The 19,463-nt window shown below is 40.5% G+C and overlaps 2 protein-coding genes across 5 annotated transcripts; both read left to right on the top strand.

The window, feature by feature from the left end:
* Positions 1 to 585: 585 nt before the first annotated feature.
* znf384b (zinc finger protein 384 b) lies at positions 586 to 10,284 on the top strand. 4 transcript variants are annotated; one of them, XM_028424433.1, is made up of 11 exons: positions 759 to 825; positions 2,896 to 2,963; positions 3,493 to 3,721; positions 4,015 to 4,128; positions 5,904 to 6,058; positions 6,139 to 6,230; positions 6,930 to 7,154; positions 8,263 to 8,430; positions 8,560 to 8,638; positions 8,748 to 8,906; positions 9,051 to 10,278. In XM_028424433.1, the coding sequence occupies exons 2-11, from the start codon at positions 2,898 to 2,900 to the stop codon at positions 9,435 to 9,437; spliced, it is 1,674 nt and encodes a 557-aa protein (XP_028280234.1). In that variant the 5' UTR covers positions 759 to 825; positions 2,896 to 2,897; the 3' UTR covers positions 9,438 to 10,278. The 4 variants fall into 4 exon arrangements, with proteins under 4 accessions (XP_028280231.1, XP_028280233.1, XP_028280234.1 ...); XM_028424430.1 differs by having other exon boundaries at positions 586 to 825; positions 8,748 to 10,284; XM_028424432.1 differs by lacking the exon at positions 6,930 to 7,154 and having other exon boundaries at positions 595 to 825.
* Positions 10,285 to 10,710: 426 nt separating this feature from the next.
* On the top strand, positions 10,711 to 18,517 carry gnl1 (guanine nucleotide binding protein-like 1). The gene is made up of 12 exons (XM_028424429.1): positions 10,711 to 10,998; positions 12,002 to 12,149; positions 12,500 to 12,636; positions 12,761 to 12,912; positions 13,669 to 13,740; positions 14,256 to 14,448; positions 14,607 to 14,705; positions 14,812 to 14,994; positions 15,083 to 15,261; positions 15,538 to 15,721; positions 15,871 to 16,011; positions 16,103 to 18,517. The coding sequence occupies exons 1-12, from the start codon at positions 10,926 to 10,928 to the stop codon at positions 16,366 to 16,368; spliced, it is 1,827 nt and encodes a 608-aa protein (XP_028280230.1). The 5' UTR covers positions 10,711 to 10,925; the 3' UTR covers positions 16,369 to 18,517.
* Positions 18,518 to 19,463: the final 946 nt, after the last annotated feature.

The raw sequence follows: 19,463 nt of genomic DNA, 5'->3' as shown, positions 1-19,463 counted from the left end.
CTGAAAATCCCTTTAAACAAACCGGAGGACAGAACAGTAGCTAGCTGTGCTGCATTCACGTGCTTTCACCTCAGCTTGTTTTTCTGGGTTTCAACAGCGAAACGAACCATTTCGTGAATAACACCAAATAAAAATAAATAATAATACAAATTAATTACTAGAATGTTAATGCATAGGCTACCATAGTAACATATGACAGCATAATTAAATAATCTATTTGACAACAACTACCAGGCCTTACCAGTATCCAGTATCCTATGTAGTAGTATTTATTAGTTATAAGGAAATGTTATAGCGTAAATAAAGAGTTATATACTTTTGTATTTAGTTGTCATCCTCTAAATGTGTTTTTTTCGTACCACATTCATCTACATGTTTCTAGTCTAATTTTTGTTGTCACAAATTATCAACTTTCCAACAGGCACCATGGTGAATTCTTTTATTACCGACAGCCTCTGAATGCATCGTTGCAAACTGAATGCAGGAGAGTAAAGGCCATCACGTAAAGACACGCTTCATCTCCAGACTTTGTCTAAAGGAAGGACACAAATCTGCAGACAGTTTTATTCTAAACGAAACGGAAGTGACGTCGGCACACACGCTCCTTTTGTCTGACGACCTTATCCGGAGGAAGTGAGGCTAGACGAAGCAGCTGGCTAACTGGAGGGGGGGGGGAGAAAAAAGAGAGAGAGAGAGAGAGAGAGAGAGAGACGAGAGGAGGGAAAACTTCACTGATTTGAAGGAATTTGGACAGATTTGAAACCTGTTTTCAAATCCTTCCGGCACAGTGGAGCTCCGTGAACGAAGACTGGGTCGTCGGCACCGGTAAACACCACTATTCTCCATGCAGTCGGTAGTAATTTTGGGTAGATTTGCAGCGCACTGCTGCTGCCGCCTCTCCGCCCGTCCACACAGCCGGAAGTCTGTGAGGACGGTCTATTGGTTTTTTTCTCTTCGCTTCAGTTTTTTTTATCCTTTTGGTTTTTTTCTTTGCTGTTATTTTTCTCCTCATGCGGGAGGGCACTGCAGGCTCACTGTCTGTCTGCTAACTGTATGTAACTCAGCACGGAGGGCCTGATTAAGATGCAGGGATCCGAAATGGAGTCGTTCGCTTCAGCAGCGGCTTATTGTAAACATTATGTATGTGTTATATGCAACATTTTTATTAAGTAGGTGTTTTGTAGTTCAGTTAGCGCGATGTCACACTGTGGAGCCAACTTATCCAAGTTTATGGATTTACTGTGAATTCACCTCAATATTGTTCAATTACTGATTTTTTTTGTTTTGCAGGTAACAAAGCTTTAACTTCACGCTGCGTTACGTCGTGGTTATTACCGTTTAATGATCTCATTCATGAATTTATGAATGTAATCAGAATCTTGTTTTTTCAGACCATATGGATGGTTTCTGGCTGTTTTCCTACTGGTGGTTTTTTAACGTGTTAAACACCATAGTGTATTAGTACATAGTGTACATAACATAACTTCCAGCAGTCCCTCAGATCTGTTCAGAAATCATTCTATTCAGCTGCTTCAGCTTCAGGTTCCTGGCAAATGTGACTCTAGTGGAGTCAACATAAATGATATCAGTAAAACCTACAGGCTGAATTTAAACATGAATAACCCTCTGTGATGTCATCCACAGGTAAATGGGAGGGTGGCTGTGACACCCTCTTATGTTATATAAATTTCCCCCTTATGTACATCATGAACAAGGAAATTGTCCATAGAGGGAAAAATCAATGTTTTGTACGAAGATGCGGACGTGTTTATTTCTGCTCTGCAGTTGTTGGAGGTTGGCACTTCAGGTCTAACACTGATTTCAACATGCCTCCAATAAACAAGGGTTGGCAAGTATGCCAGACTGACATCTTTCCTTTTTTCTACCTTTAACTACTGTTTTAATTAGAGTGTGAAGCCTTTGTCAGATCACTTGGTCAAACAAGAGTCCATCTTGCCAGGCTTCAGGGCTTCAGGCTATACATCTGTGGCCAAATAGAAGGTTTTTGGAAGAGGCAGCATGTAGCGAGAAACCACCAGGAGTTATTGCTGTATTTTAAGTTTGGTGGCAACAGAAAGAAGCAGTGGTTGAAGATGGTCTGAACAGATGCTTTATTTTGACAGCTAGTTTTTAAAGGTGTTTCCACAGATGACATCAGGTTATAGTTTAAGGCCTCTGTTTAAAATTTAGGTATGAGGAAGGAAAAAAAATCTCCTGCTACACTAAGTGAAGAAATACTCAGTAAACCATAATTCTGCCTGTAATATCATATTGAGTACAGTGTCGGCTGAATACAGCTTTATTACCTGATTTTGTGTTATTTTAGTAATACGATGCACATAGAGGGTGGGACCATTTTGGAACGTTTGCCGGGACAGTCTGCTCAAGACAGGGGCTTAAAGAAATAATACATTATTCACATTTATTGATTTAGCTTATGCTCGTTGGTGTGTGAAACAATCCATCGCATTGGATTGTAAAGTATAAAGCCACATTTATGATTTATAAATCATTGTGGGGGGAAATGTGATGCCATGTTTTTGTGGTTTTAATGTAATGAGGCTGATGAAAGAGATGTCCCAATAAATTCTGAAGGTCAAAATTTCTGCTTTATGGATGTACTGCTGCTTCAGTTTTATGGCCATTGTTGGCATCTGTAGTTTGTGTTGTCATTGAATTGTTTTAACTTATATTTTGTCCACTCCTCATACTATAAATCACTGAGGGAAGACTAAATATAGAGCAAGTCAAAAGTTTTAAAAAAGTTAGACTGTATTTCATTTTTGTTTACATGATTTTAAGTTTGTTTGGATTGACCTTTTAACTGATTTTGATGTACTATTATTAGTTAGGCCTGTCAAGCCTCCTAATTTTGCTGCTTTTGTGTCCTTGCAGAAATGATGGAAGATTCTCACTTTAATTCATCATATTTCTGGTCTCCTGTCCCTACTGTACCAGGACAGGTAAGAGTGGAAAAGACCTCTGAGGTTGTTATACTTACTGTATATATAGCTGAATTAAACAAGACTCTTCAGAGAGTAGACTTAAACGAATAATTAACCCAAGTCTGCATCTAAACTTGAGTTTGTTAGTTGCTTTTCTCAGGGAACTTAAAGGTTCCTTCTGACTATATTTGTTTTCTGTGCATTCACTGCATTATAGTCTACTGAACTACAGTATGAGTGGTGTGTGTGCGCACGCACAATAATTCCACATGCTTCGATCATGTGCATTCTCATCTGGTTTAACCAGTTAGGCCAGAGCGCATCCCTTTACACAGTTAATACTTGTTCCTGCAGTAGAAACACACTGTGTGCCTCTAAAGGTTCCTATTCCCCTGTGACATGTCCTTACGGTATTTATCCGTCTGTATGGCACATAGTTATTCTAAACCACACTGTAATACTTGCCATTCACAGTAATAGATCTTTCTTAACTTTTGTGTAACCATGAGAAGTCGACAGATTAACAGAAACTTCTCTTTCCTGGCAGATTGAGAATGCTATGTTCCTAAACAAGGTGAAAGAACAACATGAAAAGAATGCTTCCTTCGCTCCATCCACTGCATCCCCCTACCAAACGGCACTCCTCACCATCCCCAATCCTGGGGCCAAGACAGATGGAGGAGGGCAGGCTGGTGGTGCAGCACACCTCCATCCTCCTCACAGCACTCAGAACATCACAGTGTTGCCTGTCCCCTCCACAGGCATCATGACAGCAGGTGGGTCTGTCAGCCATTTGAGTGAATATCAAAACAATGCTGATGCTGGATTTAGTGCCTAGCCTAAGTTTTGAATCATAAAGTAACAGCAGTGCATTAAATGATTTAGCTAACGGGAACAAATGTTGCCAGGAGAACAACTGGGAGTAAAAGGAAAATCTGTGTATGTCAGCTCATGCTACATCCTCAGGGTTTTCCTCAGATGAGGGAAGAGTAGGGCTCTTCCCTGGAGGAAGTTCCTGAACTTAAAGGACCCTGTTCATTTCTGACTGTAATCCTTTTTGTCTCTGCAGCTGGTCTGGTAATCACAACACCTCAGGGAACGCTTGTTTCTCCCACCTCCTCTCAGTCATTCGTCTCCGGACATCCAGCTACAACCATGATCGTTTCAGCGCTCCACTCTTCAGGTGATACAACCATACATGTTATTGTATTTTTTTTTTAAATAAAATCGTTTAATGTCTGTAATGCAGTAGAAATATGAATGTACAAATTAAGGTACATTATAGAATATCAAGCCCCTTTCACACCAGATCTAAAAAACCCACTAACATCTGGTTTTATTCAGTGGGAAAGGGTATAATCGGTTAAATTGGTCGATGATAGTTGCAGGTTGCATTAAGTATTAAAGGTAGGGTAGGAGATTTTGAAAACTCAGAGTCAGCCAGATTTCGAAAGTAAACACACGCCCCTTTCTTTGGAGCTCAGCCCGAAGCCACGCCTCCCAACCACATGGACATGTATTACCCAAGCGGCAACCTTCAGGGCTCAAAGTGGAAGCCCATGCGGAAGTGTCAAAACTTGTAATTCACGCTGCAACAGCTGGGGGTTGGCTCCAAAAGCGAGTAATTTCCCATAGACTCCCATGTTAAAATGGCCGATTTCACAGCAGAAATTAACATGTTTACAGCCTGGTACAAAAAAACCACTCTGGTCTCAGATGATAGGTTCTCTTCTAGTGTCAATTGTAGGGGGGGTGAATTTTTTTACAGCCCACTCGTTTCAATTGTATTCGGACTTAAAATTACGCCTAATTATGGGCGTTGCCGCTTGAGTGACAGACAGTTGCCGTATCACAGCGTGAGTTTCCTGCTCCCCCTCTTTGTCCATATTTGAGAGTTTTGGCGGACGTGACGCTGTCAACATGGCGGCGGTCAGCACGTCCCGGAACCTCCCACCGAGCCTCAAAACGGCTCTTCAGAAACAAACGGGTGACGTCACGGAAGCTCTGTCCATAGATTTTACTGTCAATGGTATTACCTGAAGACAAGCTACTGTCTGTGACTTCGGCCATCATGCACGTACCTCTCTGGTGCACGCAGAGCAGGAAGATGTTTGATGTTTGTCTGATGTTTTTAGTGTTTTATAGCTTCCAAAGATGATTAATATTCTTCTTTTTAATGCAAAACTGCCGAACTAATCGGTTGCTATCGGATTGTAAAGAGAAGTTACAGTAATTTAACAAAAAGTGCATCAGAATGAAATCTCCTACCCTACCTTTAAGACTTTGGTAAAAGAAATATATTAAAATAATCGCTGTAATGTAGTGGCTGACTAAAGTGTTTTAAGTGTACATTAAACATGACACATCCCTAAAGTGATGATATTTCAAAGTCAGCACTGATCCCTGATAACCTCTTGTGATTTGTACACTACTGTCCTCAAGAGTCACAACAAAAACACAACTTATTCAACATAATGAAGCTGAGCCCTTTTCAATGCTCAGACTGTCTGAGTGAAAATAATATTGGATTTTTGTTTAGTATGTGTGTCAATAGCATCTCCAAGTTATGAACAGTTCAGTTCTTGTTATCGAAGCACAAATTGATCTGAGTAGCTACAAACAAAAAAAGAACAGAAAAACTTATATTGATATTGAATAATCTAATTTCTCATCCAGCCTGTGCTTCTACCTTGTTTTCTGCTTTTAAGTGTTTTCTGAGAAAAAAAGACAAATATCTTCTAGTGCAACAGATGCTGTTACAACTTGCTTTTTAAATATTAGTGTCTGTTATTTTTTTATTCAAAAGAAACTTCAGTAATGAATAAAAACATTAAACCTATCGCAGCATTTTCAGCCGAGTGTCAATCCAGACCAATGTAGAGAGGAAAATGTTTTTTTCTTGTTCCACTCCCAGTTAGCTGCTGATCCTTCTTCTGTTCCATTTCTGTCTTGTTTTAGACAAAAAAGAAGGGGATGGGACCTCCCATGTGGTCGTGATGCCTGCGCCATCAAAAAGAGGAAGAAAGAAGAAGTTAACAGAGACGAGGGTCGGTCCTCTAGGTGGACCAGGAAATGAAACACTAATACTGGCTCATCTGTCTGCAGGGGACCATGTAAGAGGACAGTTGGAAATGCAGAGAGAAAAAGGCGATAATATAAACTGGATAATTAATTGCAGTTTTCTTTTCGATAGGTGACAACTTTGGTGCATCCTCCTGGAGATCCATATGACCTGTCAAATGAGGATAAAGACCATGGTCCAAAGGACGGCAATAAGACGTACAGGTATGATGCAAAATAAAACAAAATCAGAAAACTTGCTGTGCATCTCCATTTGTCCTTGCTCTGGCTGTGGAATGCAAGTACACCTGTTGTCTCCTGTTGAAATTAGCTTACAGATATTCAGCTTCTTTAGATGAGCTAGGCACTGCTGCATACAAGCACCTGACACACACAGACACCTCTTCTGAACACTGCATGTTGTGGCAGAACATGCCTGCTTTATAGTGGATGGTTGATTCTTTTTTCCTCAATGTATTTGAGAAAACAAATACATCAGTGCTTCATAGACGCTCTCTGCCTCTGCACACACCGGACATGAACCTGCCCTCTGCTGTCCTCTCTGCTTTATAAAGCATGCTCTTTGAGTTGTGATTCACACTCCTGTGTCCTGCTCTTCCACTTTTTATAGTATCTACGTATCTTTTCCCCTCACTTTTCACTGACTTCTCCTTCCACATCTTTCTGTGTTGTCTGGTTGTGTCTTTTACATTTGGTTTGACCCATTTCTGTCTCCCTTCTTTTATGCCATTTCTTTTCATTTACTCTCATTGCTTCATTGTCCTATCTTCTTCTATCCCTCCTTCCTAATTCCTCCTCCCCATCTCCATCTGTTTTCTTTCTTTTGTGTATGTTTCCCTCTTCTTTCTTTCCTCCCTTGTTTTTCCATCCCGTCCTCCCATTTCTGTGTCTCTCCGCCTGTAGGTGCCGGATGTGTGCGGCGACCTTCTTCAATAAGTCTGATATGCAGATCCACTCCAAGTCGCACACAGAGGCCAAACCTCACAAGTGTCCTCACTGCGCCAAGTCATTCGCCAACTCCAGCTACCTGGCCCAGCACATCCGCATCCACAGCGGGGCCAAGCCTTACACCTGCTCCTACTGCCAGAAATCTTTCAGGCAGCTCAGTCACTTACAGCAGCACACACGGTACTGCAGACCCCACCCTCCCCAATACCAACCCCGTACAGCATCCCCTGTCCTTCTTAACTTGTCCTGCAAAGTCTACTTTAGAAGACTTTTGTCATCCTTTTCCCCATGGGGAAGAAGTGTAGTGGCGTGCAGATGCATATTACATTGCCATGTGGATGTTGGCTCGCATGCTACCAGTTCCATCCAGTGACCTTTTCAGGAAGATTAGAATTCAAATGAAACCTTTCAAGTTGGGGCTTTGCCCTTAAAAAATACTTTTCCTGATTTCTAATATTACCAAACTGAACATTTAAAATGCATGGTGTTCTATTGAATAATTTAATTTGTGCAATAGGAATATAAACCCTTTTTATTCATTTCTTGCTTCCCTGCATACTCTTTGCACTGCATTGTAGTGTCCTTCCATCACTTTCTTTTCTGTGCATGTCGTGTCTGTTCTTCTGCCACTGCTTCCTCCATAAACACACATATACATAATATACTTAAACAACAATCATAGGTGCACCTAGTGCCATTGAATAACCCATTGTGTACATATTTTTGTTCTTATCAAGGCTTTTTCCTCACTCTTTTCATTGAGTAGTGATGTGTGATTGAAGCCATTTGCTGCCATGCTTTGCTTTCATGCTCTGCTGTTTTCCCCCTTTTTTTATCAATTATTTTCTTAGAGGCATGAAAAGCTGATGCATACAGTGTAAATACATTGTAAATGAATCTCTGTAGAACATCCATGTTTAAATCTGGAAAAATCTAATTCAGGTGGGCCAGACATATTCATTTTTTCGGCACGATGAAGGATAAAGTATAATTAGCTCTATTTAGAAAGTAGAAGGTAAAAACAGGAGAAGCCCTGTCTCTTTTGGTAGACCTACAATATTTTGGGAAACATTTTACATTGTGATGGTTATGTCGGATATGTAGGTGATACGTATCGTTTGATATAACGATCAGACTCATGATTACAGTACATTTTTACAAACTATGTTTTTCTTGAAAGGTTTGGACAAATTGATCGTGTTCTTCACTTTCTTCACTTGTTGTTCTTCACTTTACCCTTACAATCTTGTGTCCATTTCTCCTTCACCCTCTAATCTGCCTTTATCAGGAACCACACAGAGTCAAAGCCACACAAGTGTCCCCATTGTACCAAGTCATTTGCCAACTCGAGCTACCTGGCCCAGCATATCCGCATCCACACTGGAGTGAAACCCTACACTTGCTCGTACTGCCAAAAATGCTTCAGACAGCTCAGTCACCTTCAGCAGCACAGCAGGTAAGTCAGCCACTGGTCTTGGGTTTCTCCTCAGCCTGTGTCATGTGTATGCATGGTCAGGTTAGATCACTTGGAAAGTGATAGGAGTCTGTGTATGCACATGTGTGTGTTTGTTTGTTTTTTATTCAGGATTCACACTGGAGATCGGCCATACAAGTGCGCCCACCCTGGCTGTGAGAAATCCTTCACACAACTCTCTAATTTACAGGTGTGAAAGAATTTATTCGTCTGCATGCAGTGCATGTAATGTTTTGGTATAACACGCCTTGTACTGTGACACTTTTTTATCTTCTTTTCAATAACAATTTTTTCCCCAGTCCCATCGGCGTCAACACAACAAAGACAAACCCTACAAGTGCCCCAACTGCAATAAAGGATACATAGACGCAGCAAGCCTGGAGGTGCACATGTCCACACACACGGTCAAACACGCCAGGATCTACTCATGTGGTCTCTGCAACCGCAGTTACACCTCAGTAAGACAAATGTCCATTTCTGAAGAGCATTTCTACATGAAACACTATGAAACGCCTCACTGGCATCAGACACCTGGCAGCTACTTTACACCGTGTAGTCATGTGTCCACTGTTTCCCCTCTACCTATCCTCCCCTCATCTCAGGAGACGTATCTGGTGAAACACATGGAGAAACACAACCCAGACCAGTTGACTGCACCAGCAGTCATGACAGCACAGCCGACACAACAGAACCAAAGCCAGGCCCAGGGCCAGGCTGGAGCTCAGAGCCGGGTAGAGAGTGCAGATGGAGGATCGAGTCGACCTGGGAGAGCTGGGAATGGAGCAGCAGGTGGAGGCCCGCAGGGACAAAGTCAGAGCAGCTACCCTCAGACAGAAATCTCCTGTCCATTTGACCTTCATCATTACAAGACAGTGTCTGCCAGTGACATTCAGTACAAACCCGTCAGCGCAGCTGACATTGCTTCCCACAAGGACCTCTGTCTGACTGTGTCAGCATCCACCATTCAAGTGGACCACCTTAACTCTTAGAGTTGGTGAAAGAAGGGCGTATTGGAGTATTGGTTAGAATTTATTCAAAATAACAGGAAATGGATGCTTGAGAGTCAATGGATTAAAGCAATACTAAGATGAAACAGAAACTTTGGAACCCATGACTGTGCCTAAATTATGATTGGAGGCAGACTGGACAAAGTCTATTGTGACAGCATACTGAAGACTAATTTTGTTATGTGTTTTTTGAGTTTGTTTCTTTTCTTTTGCCTTGTTTCAGTTAATTTCCTTTTGCTTAACTGTCCTGTCTGAATAGAAAGTGCATGTAAAGGCTGCAATAAAGTATGTTTCAGTCCATCACAGTGATGGTTTTATGATAGGAAGCGTCTAAAAGACTGCTTCTGTGATATTATCACCCACTGCTCTTCCCTACAACTACAGCTTGGGCTATATCAATTTATGGTAACTCTGCTGATGACATTGGCTGTTGACTGTGAAGGTAAATTTTTATACTTTCATACAGTGTTATCACTTCTTACCTCTGCTATGTTGTTACATACACGTCTGTGATCTTTTTTAATCTTAAAAGGGACATGGAGGTTATTTCCTTTTCAGGAAACAAAAAAAAATCAATCAAGTATATAAAGACATATATACTGCCAGGTTATAAAGTATGTTTGTTAAAGGATGTGGTCATCTGCGTGTAGACCTATTTGTGGGTCATCACATGACCAGTGGCAGAGTGCCGAGCCAGTTTACGTTTCATGTAATCCTGTTGTACTGCTATGTGTGTAGTGTTATCCAAATGTGCTCTTGCTATTATACTTACGGTAACTGTTTATATTACTTCTTTATAGACATATTGACACATCTGAAATGTGTGTTTTTCTGCTTATAATACAATAAACAATCTGAAACATATTTAATTTGTTTCACATTAGTGGCAAAATAGTTATATCCGTAAATGTCAAAGAAGATTTTTTTTTCTTTTACATTAGGTTTAATTAACATTCAGTATTGCAAAATACCTTTTTCTTTTGTTAAAAATATGAATTATGGGTACATTTGCTAATAGAGAGGTTGCTGCTTGTTTTGCAATATACCATGCTACAGTGCATCAGGTATATTTCTTTTTCAGTGTGTCTGCTGGAATGTGCAAATTGTGTGAGGTGTTTACAAAAGTGGACTGTACCACAACAGTGCAGGGGTTTGCTGTTCGTTTCATTAATAGCGTTGTTATATTGGACTATACCAATGCGCACTTTGAGCTTATATACTCGTGTATAGTTTTGTCCTTTTACGTTAATGTAAATTAAACCCAGATTTTTTTCCAAATTGACAGTTTTGGTAGGACGTGCAGTTGGTTTCGTCCGTCATTCTCCGCAGTCTGCAGTGGATATGGCGTCACTGAAAAGTGTAGGAGTCGAGAAACTTCACTCATGTAAATAACGTTAACAAGAAAGCTGTGTGTGAAGGTATAGACAGCGATACACAGTTGAATATAGCAACCAACTTATTTTTTTAAATATGCCGAGAAAAAAGCCATTCAGCAACAAACAGAAGAAGAAACAGCTACAAGTAAAACGGGAACGAAAAAGAGGTAAAGACATGTCGCTGTTAGCACTAGCATGCTAGCGTTAGCAGTTAGCTAAGGGTTCGTGCTGTACAGCTGAAAATAGTTAAGCTACGAGCGGCTTGTCTTTGTGTCTGTGTGGTTTTAAATAGTGTATTGCCTGTAATGTTACTGTCAGAGCACGTCCTTGGCATGTAAAACTAATGTCCGTGTTTGTGGTGGCTGACGGTATAAAGCAGTGTGCAGTTAAGTTGCCTTCGAACTTAACCAGAACATTCAGAGTAATAAAGGCTTGCCTGTTTGTCACAAAAGCATTAAATAATTAGTTATAAATTAAGTTATAAACGACAACAGATATTATGCCAAATGATTAGCTGTCATGGGATAGGGTACTGTCTTTAGGCTCGCGAACAGTGGTGTCGGTTTCAAGATTTCTATGTACTGTGATGTACAGTAAGTAAGTGCTCGCAATGAACATAGCATTACATGTCAAACTAACAAATAACTAAAAGTGGCTTAATATTTTTCACTTGGAAGCAGGTTTAGAATATTTAGTTTGATTACCGTTGCTAGGCTTGTTATTATTCCGTACGTTTTTTGGCTCAGCTTCAGAATGCATTGACCATTCAAAAGATTCAGCTCATTCAGGACATTCCCGGAAACCTTCAATAATAATTACAAATATTAAACATTTTCCACCCTCAAATTAACATGGGAGTCAATGAGAGAGCCCTTCAAACCATGTCTTCTGCAAAATGCTACTCCTGCAAATTTCAAGAAACCATTCAAAGCAGCCATATTTGTAGTCTTTATCAGACTTTAAGCATTATATCTGTCTTATTGATCATCCTTCAGCTGTATACTACTTTTCCACATTCAAATCACACAGCCTCAGCAATTCAGAGCAATCCTTCACATCAGCATTCAAAGCAATGCTTCAGCTGTGGCAATCAAACTTGCATTTTCTTCAGGAAATGCTTTTCTAGTCTTTATTATTTCATTCTCTAATCTTAGTTTGCTTGTTTCCTAGGTGACACAGGCTCTGGGCCGAGTAGCCGCAATGCCAGTGTGGAGCGAGGAGGAGAGCATCAGTCAGATACCTCAGACAGTGAGACTACTGATGTTAGAAAAATAAATCAGCAGCCATTCACCAGAGAAGGTAGATATGACCCCAACAGGTGAGTTGTCAGTATCAGTATTCATGCTAACTTTGAGAATAATATACATTATATTTGTAAAAGTACAGATTTTGTGCTAGTTAATTTCTTATTATTATTTGAATTGTCATTATCATATGAAGCCAGTGTTTTTAGCATTGCTGAAGCTACGCCACAGCCCTTGTCCCCATGGGAAGCTGAACTGATGGGTGACATTGTGTCCCAGTGCACCTCTAATATTAGGTGTCTGTTATTAGAAATTGAGACAAATTTAAGTTTATTAATTTTAATAAAAATGACGTGGGTCTAGTAAATAGTTCAGCACTTTATACTTATATACTTATACATCCCCTTTTAACTCCATTTTTCAGGTTCCATCTGCAGTTTGAGAAAGAGAGTAAAGAAGAGGTGGAGAGGAGGAAGAAGCTGGCCAGAGAGAAAGTGCTGCAGCCAGTCTCAGACAAAGAACTTGAAGTTGAGATCAATGACATCTACCCTTCAGAGAAAGGTCTGGCTGTAATGTTTTAGTGCTCTCCGCATGACAGCCTTGAAATAAGCCAAATAGAGGAGCAGATTGGGCTAATGAAGTGGGTCAGTGCTTAACATGCTAAAACTTGATTATTCACTTTCAGGTCTTGGTTTCCCACGACGGCCCGCTTGGAATTATGAAATGACAAGAGAGAACCTGCTGAGGAAAGAGGAGAAATCGTACAGAGAGTTCCTGGATGACTTGCACTCAAGAAACCCACCTGGCTCACTCAGCCACTTTGAGCACAATCTGGAAGTAATGTAGTGAACTTTACACATGTCTGCGGTCATGGTCCCTGTTCTGTGATATTTGGTTTTAGGTGGAAGAAAAGCTGAACACATTTTCTGTGCAAAATCAGTGTTTGTGAATCCCATTGAACTTGTTGACAACAGCGTAAATTAGCTGACCCAGTTGACTTGTTTTGCCACTTTCTTTGTAAAGACATATCTGTTCAGAATGACATTGAGTAAATGGCTCCAGGATGTACCACGTACTGGTAACTTTATTTGGTTTGCATGGAGATTAGAAATAAGTTCAGGACATACCTGCATATTATCTGCTATTTTCCTCTGTGAAAAGCAGAATCAAATATTATCTACCTGCTGTGTTGTTGTGCAGGTTTTTCAGGCTGTGAAAACACTATATTTCACTCTGCAGATCATTAGTAGATCATTACAGCTGAAGCAGCAGGTAGTGTAATAAGCGGATCTCAGTAGAGATGATAGCTTTTTAAGTGGGCTGAAGATGGCAGTGGAATAACTTGGAATGAATAAGATGGTTGTTTGAACAAGTTTGTAAGCAGTTAGCACTCAATATTATTTTATAATAATTTTAATTGGTGCATTAGCTTACATCTGCTGTAACACATTTTTTGACTTTAAGAGGGAAATGGGAATATGTCACTGTGCTGAATACGTCCTATAGTCATAATTCAGTTTTTTTATTGTGTCTGTTTTTGGTAAATCTTTGTTGTCAACTGCCTTCTCATTCTTCATTTTTTATGTCATTTAGACATGGAGACAGCTATGGAGGGTGTTGGAGATGTCAGATGTCATCCTGCTCATCGTTGATATTAGGCATCCGGTAGGTGAGCTTCTAGGGTAAAGCCTGCAGGATGGATCGGGCCACTAGATGGAGACACAGTCAAGAAATATCTCTATCTAATGCATTGTTCATTATTTTTTGGTCCTTTTCCTGACTAATTTGCTGGAATAACAGTCCTTAGTGTGCACAGAAAATACAAGCCAAAAGCGACAACAGAGTGACACATTTACAAACGAGACAAATGAGAGAAATGACACAGATTTTGGGCTTCTGCTTAAAACACTTGCTGTGCACCTTTAGAGACCTGAGTTTTATGAGAATTTTACTTCACTTCTATGTGATCACATTTTATTAACCACTTTGTCTAATGTGTGATCTGCTGCACATGATTTAATTTCACATTAAAAACCAAACTTACTTACTTTGTGTCTCCAGCTGTAGTGCAGAGCTAACTTTGGCTTGTTACTATTACTAATGATATGATTTAGGGATTTAGTTGTTGAATAAGCCATACTTGCTATTTATACAAGGGTGTCCTCTTGTGAACCACCCAGGTGCTACAATTCCCTCCGACACTGTACCACTACATCACAGGAGATCTACAGAAGCAGGTGGTCCTGGTGTTGAACAAAGCTGACCTGTGTCCTCCCCCGCTGGTGATTGCCTGGAAACACTACATGACTTCACAGTTTCCCCACCTGCACATAGTTTGCTTCACCTCCCACCCCGGACAGCCTTATAGTACAGGTGAGGAGAAGGATGTAGAAGAGGTTATGAAGAAGAGTAAGAGAGATATGTAAAACATTGAATCAGATCAGACCCATTAACCTGTTTCAGAGCCGTAAACAAAGTGCTGTGTTTTATTTGCACCACATAACCACATCACATATCTTCTTTGTTTATAGTGCTTCAGAAAAAGAGGATGAGGAGGATGGCTGATTGGAGTCATGCTGGGGGTCCTCTAGATATTCTGAAGGCCTGCCAGGAGATCACATCAGGGCGAGGTCTGTCTGCTGTATTTCTTCAAAAGTAATGAAGTTGTTGTTGTTCATGTGTAGGGGTCCAGTTGTGCTGGTTCTCGAAATGTTTCTTGTTATTTTCTTTCCATAGTTGACTTGTCCAGCTGGGAGCAGAAGATTCAGAGAGATGCTGTTGCCGAGCGACTGGAGGGAGAGCGGTCAGATGAAGGAGCAGATTCTGTGCTAATGGAGCATCAAAGTGACAGTGCAATGGAGATGAGCAACCCATCACAGGAGCTCTACAAAGACGGAGTTCTTACACTGGGCTGCATAGGTGAGTTTTTGAGAGTTTTCAGTTGCATTCACAAAAACTTGTACCAAAGCAAACTTCTCAATATTTTAACACATACTTCTTCTTTTAGGCTTTCCCAATGTTGGAAAATCATCTGTTATAAACAGCCTGGTGGGGAGGAAAGTGGTGAGCGTGTCTCGAACCCCAGGCCACACAAAATACTTCCAGACCTACTACCTCACCCCGACGGTCAAACTCTGTGACTGCCCTGGGCTGGTCTTCCCCTCCCGTGTTAATAAACAGTTACAGGTACAAGTCCATGTTTGTGTACCTAATCACAAATTCACACATTTTCTTTCTGGATTAGGTTCATTAGAAAGGTAAATTTGTTGAATGAAACCTCTCACACATCCAGGAAACAAGATTATTATTTTACACAGCCCCCCTTAAGTGTCCTTCAAAGGCTCTTGGAGAATCCCAGAATTGTTCTGTGTGGTGGCAGCTTATAGGTTTTTAGGTTGTGTTTGGATACTTACAGAGTTAGGGTCTCTTTTTAATTATTTTTTTTTCTTCTTGTTTTCATAGATTCTGGCAGGCATCTACCCAGTTTCTCAGCTGCAGGACCCCTACAGCTCGGTTGGTTATTTGTGTCAAAGGACCACCTTCCTTAATATACTGAAGCTTAAACACCCCAGTTTGCTTGAGAATAAACCCCAGCAAGTAAAGGAGGGGCCTGAGCCCAGCTGGACTGCATGGGATGTGTGTGAGGGTAAGGCGGTATTTAATCACACAGCTTTTACCTTCCTACTACCTCAGCAAAATAAGACCTAGTGAAGCAGCACACAGTATTTGGAAACAGGTCAGCAATATGATGGGATGTTGTTGGTTATTGTTGATCCCTTTATTTCTGTTCTGTAGCTTGGGCAGAGAGGAGAGGCTACAAGACAGCAAAAGCAGCTCGCAACGATGTTTACCGTGCAGCTAATAGTCTTCTTAGGTTGGCCATTGATGGTAGACTGTGCCTCTGCCTCAGACCACCTGGCTACAGCTGCCTGAGAGGTAAGAGATGCTCGACTCTCCTCATTTCAAATGTGTATAAAAAGTTAAAATGGAAGGTAGGCAGCATTAATGTATTATTGACGGTCTGCAGAACACTGGGAAAATCATCCAGACCTGCCAGACATTATGGCTCTACAAGGAAGGGCAACTCATGAAGAAGAAGCTGGGGACAGGGATGATGAGGAAGATGGAGAGTCCAGCACTGAGCCAGAAGAAGAGAGAGACCGTGACGCAGATGACGATGAGGATGGGGATGATGAAGACGAGGGGTGTGGACACCCAAGATGGAAGGACGATAAACCATCTGGCTTCACTGTCAACATGTACAATGTCCTTCGGGAAAATGAGTGCGAGTAGCTTTAGAGGGACGCAGGAAGAAATAAATTGTTCCTCTTCCCCAACGTTTCCCCATCTGGCCCAGTGTACTTTTCATTCCTTGTTTTTCCTAAACTAGTATTTCTGCTCATTTTTCTCCTGCCACTCCACTCCTCATGTCTTTCTTTGTATATTGACATGATCTAATTAATCCAGCCCATCTAATTCTTCCTATACTAAACAAAGCATATCCATGTATTCCACGCTGTGCCTCTGCTCCACCTCATCGTTTTGTTTCTCCATGAAGCTTGTTCTATAGCTTTGCTTCTAGGAATGGGTTTGGTTTGGTTTGATTTAAACGTTATATCTGGCATGTAGTTCTCAGAGATGAACGAACAAAGTAACTTCTATCAGCCTGGAATAATTAAACTGACTGGTGTTCGATCGTTTCCTCAATAACTGACCTCACAGCTGAGATGCCAAAGTTTAGAAAAGGAGGTTAAAACAAACAAGATGCACTGTTGATATGATGTCATTCACTGGAGCAGCCATTTGGCTCTCAGAGCAGCTGGAGATTTAAAAATGCAAACCTGAATTTTCTTTATAGACCAGAGCATGACTCTTTGTTTAGTGGGTGTGGGGTGGGATATGAGTGATACTAGAACCAATAACATTTCACACAGAATTCCTCTGTTAACCAGTATTATAACTAATCTTGGTTTTGATTTAGACTGTACTGTCTCAGAGAGTGATATTTCATTTGGTGGAAATCATATTTTCGGGTCGGGGAGGGCTGTTGAATCCTGTATTGCTGGACAAGGAGTTTGAAGAATTAAACCTGTAGTGTTTTAACTACTACAAAAATATTCCTATAGATGCTGATGGTGTGTTCCACACAGAGTTTGTCTACACTCATTCAGCATGTTTATTTAGCAGCAGAGTGGGTCTGATCAGCTGAGCCTGCTGAAAATTAAAATTACAGGGGTTGTTTGACATTTGCCTGTCTTAAGGTAAAAGCGACATTTAAAACCTTTTTGTTTGTACAGTAGATCCAATGTACCACAAGCATAACTTAGCACACAGACTGGAACCAACCAGCCTGGCTGTGTCATGATAAAATCAGACTAACTTTATTAGGGGGAGGAAGTTCCTGAAAACCTGATGCAACCATGAGGCTACAAGCAACACTGTATAAGACTCTTAAATGTTTTATCAACGCAAAGTCACAAAATATAACCTGTACCTTCATTGTGGTTGTGTTACCTCTGGACGGAGCCAAGCTATTGATTTTTGTCTTTGTACCCAGCTACGCTAAAAAGTTGCTAACTCCTGCCCCACTCCTTACAACTTCAGAAAAATCTAAAAATACGGTCAATGGTGACAAAGTGTTTTTTGTTCCTGTTTGAACTGTTCCATTGGTTTACTCTCATGTTTGTGAATTTAACACACACTTCTGTAGCCCAGAAAGTAGTTTGTTGTAAACTGTCAGCATGAAAATGTGTGATTAGAAAGACCACTAATCTTTTTTCATATAATGGCTAGACTGATTTTTTTTTTTACCTCATTTATTCTCTCTGAACATTTCTGTTCCAGCTTTACAACAAACTGCTTTTTTTTAATTGACAATCCATGTAATTCATAGAACATTTCAAGCTGGATCAAAAAATAAGCAGTTTTTCACCATAAAGCAACATTCATTTTTCCTGTAAAAAGGACCTGTGGGGTTCACAGGGCAGGACATTGGCTCTTTTTTGTGTAGCCTAAAAGTAAATAAGCAAGTTTACAATATCGTAGATGTCAAACTATTCCTTTAACCGCACAGAAAGAGAAACGGGCCATCACAGCTTCATCTCTCTGTCATTATAAATAACATGACACACCAGCAGACCTATTCGCTGTGTGACCAGTCTCTCGTGCTGTCTGTGATGGTGCCGCTGAGTGTTGTGTTATGTGTTGTTGTACCTCAATCATGTATCCACTGAGGCAACTCTACAGCACAGTGCTGTGTTACTGTGTAATACATGACACTGCAGACAAACAGCCATATCTACCATTGGTACTTTGAAAGCAGGCTCTGAACACACCATGCTGTTAGAAACAAAATGCAATTTCAGTTGTGCTGATGTGGATTGTAGTTTATTTTTTTCTGGGAATATTAAAACTGACAGCATCTGGAGAGTATAGTGTGTGTAAAGGCTTGAAGTGTTTTTCAGGTCGTTTGCTGCATTCCTCATTTCATTCCTAATGAAAACTGGACTGCTTTCAGCAATAAAAAATATACTCCTTAGGACTTTGACTGTTTTTTTTCACAAACATAACACAAACTTTCAAAAGCAGATAATTAAGCTTCTCTTTAAACATTTTAACAAAAGCCACAGAGGAAGTTTGTGATCATAATGGACAGCTCGGACATGTGTGGATGCGTTTTGTCAGGCTAATTGCTCTCTGCAGTCTTCCTGAATGCCAAATAGATACACAGTGGGGAAAAAGTGATTATCCTAGTGTGCTTTATACTTAAAATTGTCTTGTAATTAAGGGACTTTCTTTTATGAGCACCCAAGACAGATCATTACTGTGATAAGATTTACTGATGCTAACGATGCTACTCATCTAATCTAATTAAAGTCATCCAAAACTACCTAATTGGTAAATTTCCAGATGGCCAATATTTGTGTTTTTGTGAACTTCTTAACTTCTTTAATTACACACTATTCTAAAGAATCTAAAAAAAACTAATTTATCTGGTAATGAGTTATTTTACATATGGTTTCCATAGGGAATCTCAGCAGTCAGACACTTCCAAGACGTCTAGCTGCCTGGAACTTTATTAACTCAGTACCGAGGCAATGTGTAATAACCTCCCTTAGGGGGCCTGCTTCTACTTACCTGCTTTTTACTCCTTACAGCAGTTCATTCACTGACTGCAGTATATCTCAAACTATGTGTCTATGTCTAATGTGAAGTTCATCAACTATGTCATCAACTACTGAAAGGACGCTGCACTGATTCCTTTACATGTATTTATCATATCTGAAAACTTCCTGAAACCCAGCCAGGTTGACTATTGTTTCAGAGGGTTAAACCGCTTCTTGCAGTACATATAAATGGCTGGCTACTTTGTAAACTCCAGGGTTACC

Source organism: Parambassis ranga, chromosome 16 (genome assembly GCF_900634625.1).
Source record: "Parambassis ranga chromosome 16, fParRan2.1, whole genome shotgun sequence".
Classification (NCBI taxonomy): Eukaryota; Metazoa; Chordata; class Actinopteri; family Ambassidae; genus Parambassis; species Parambassis ranga.
This window is presented reverse-complemented; position numbering and strand designations above follow the sequence as displayed.

Coding starts and splice junctions, on each gene's coding strand:
- znf384b (XM_028424430.1), top strand. CDS start 2,898: ATGATGGAAGATTCTCACTTTAATTCATCATATTTCTGGTCTCCTGTC. Junction 3,722..4,014: donor CACAGGCATCATGACAGCAG/GTGGGTCTGTCA, acceptor TTGTCTCTGCAG/CTGGTCTGGTAATCACAACA. Junction 4,129..5,903: donor TTCAGCGCTCCACTCTTCAG/GTGATACAACCA, acceptor GTCTTGTTTTAG/ACAAAAAAGAAGGGGATGGG.
- gnl1 (XM_028424429.1), top strand. CDS start 10,926: ATGCCGAGAAAAAAGCCATTCAGCAACAAACAGAAGAAGAAACAGCTA. Junction 12,150..12,499: donor GGTAGATATGACCCCAACAG/GTGAGTTGTCAG, acceptor TCCATTTTTCAG/GTTCCATCTGCAGTTTGAGA. Junction 14,706..14,811: donor GGAGATCACATCAGGGCGAG/GTCTGTCTGCTG, acceptor TTCTTTCCATAG/TTGACTTGTCCAGCTGGGAG.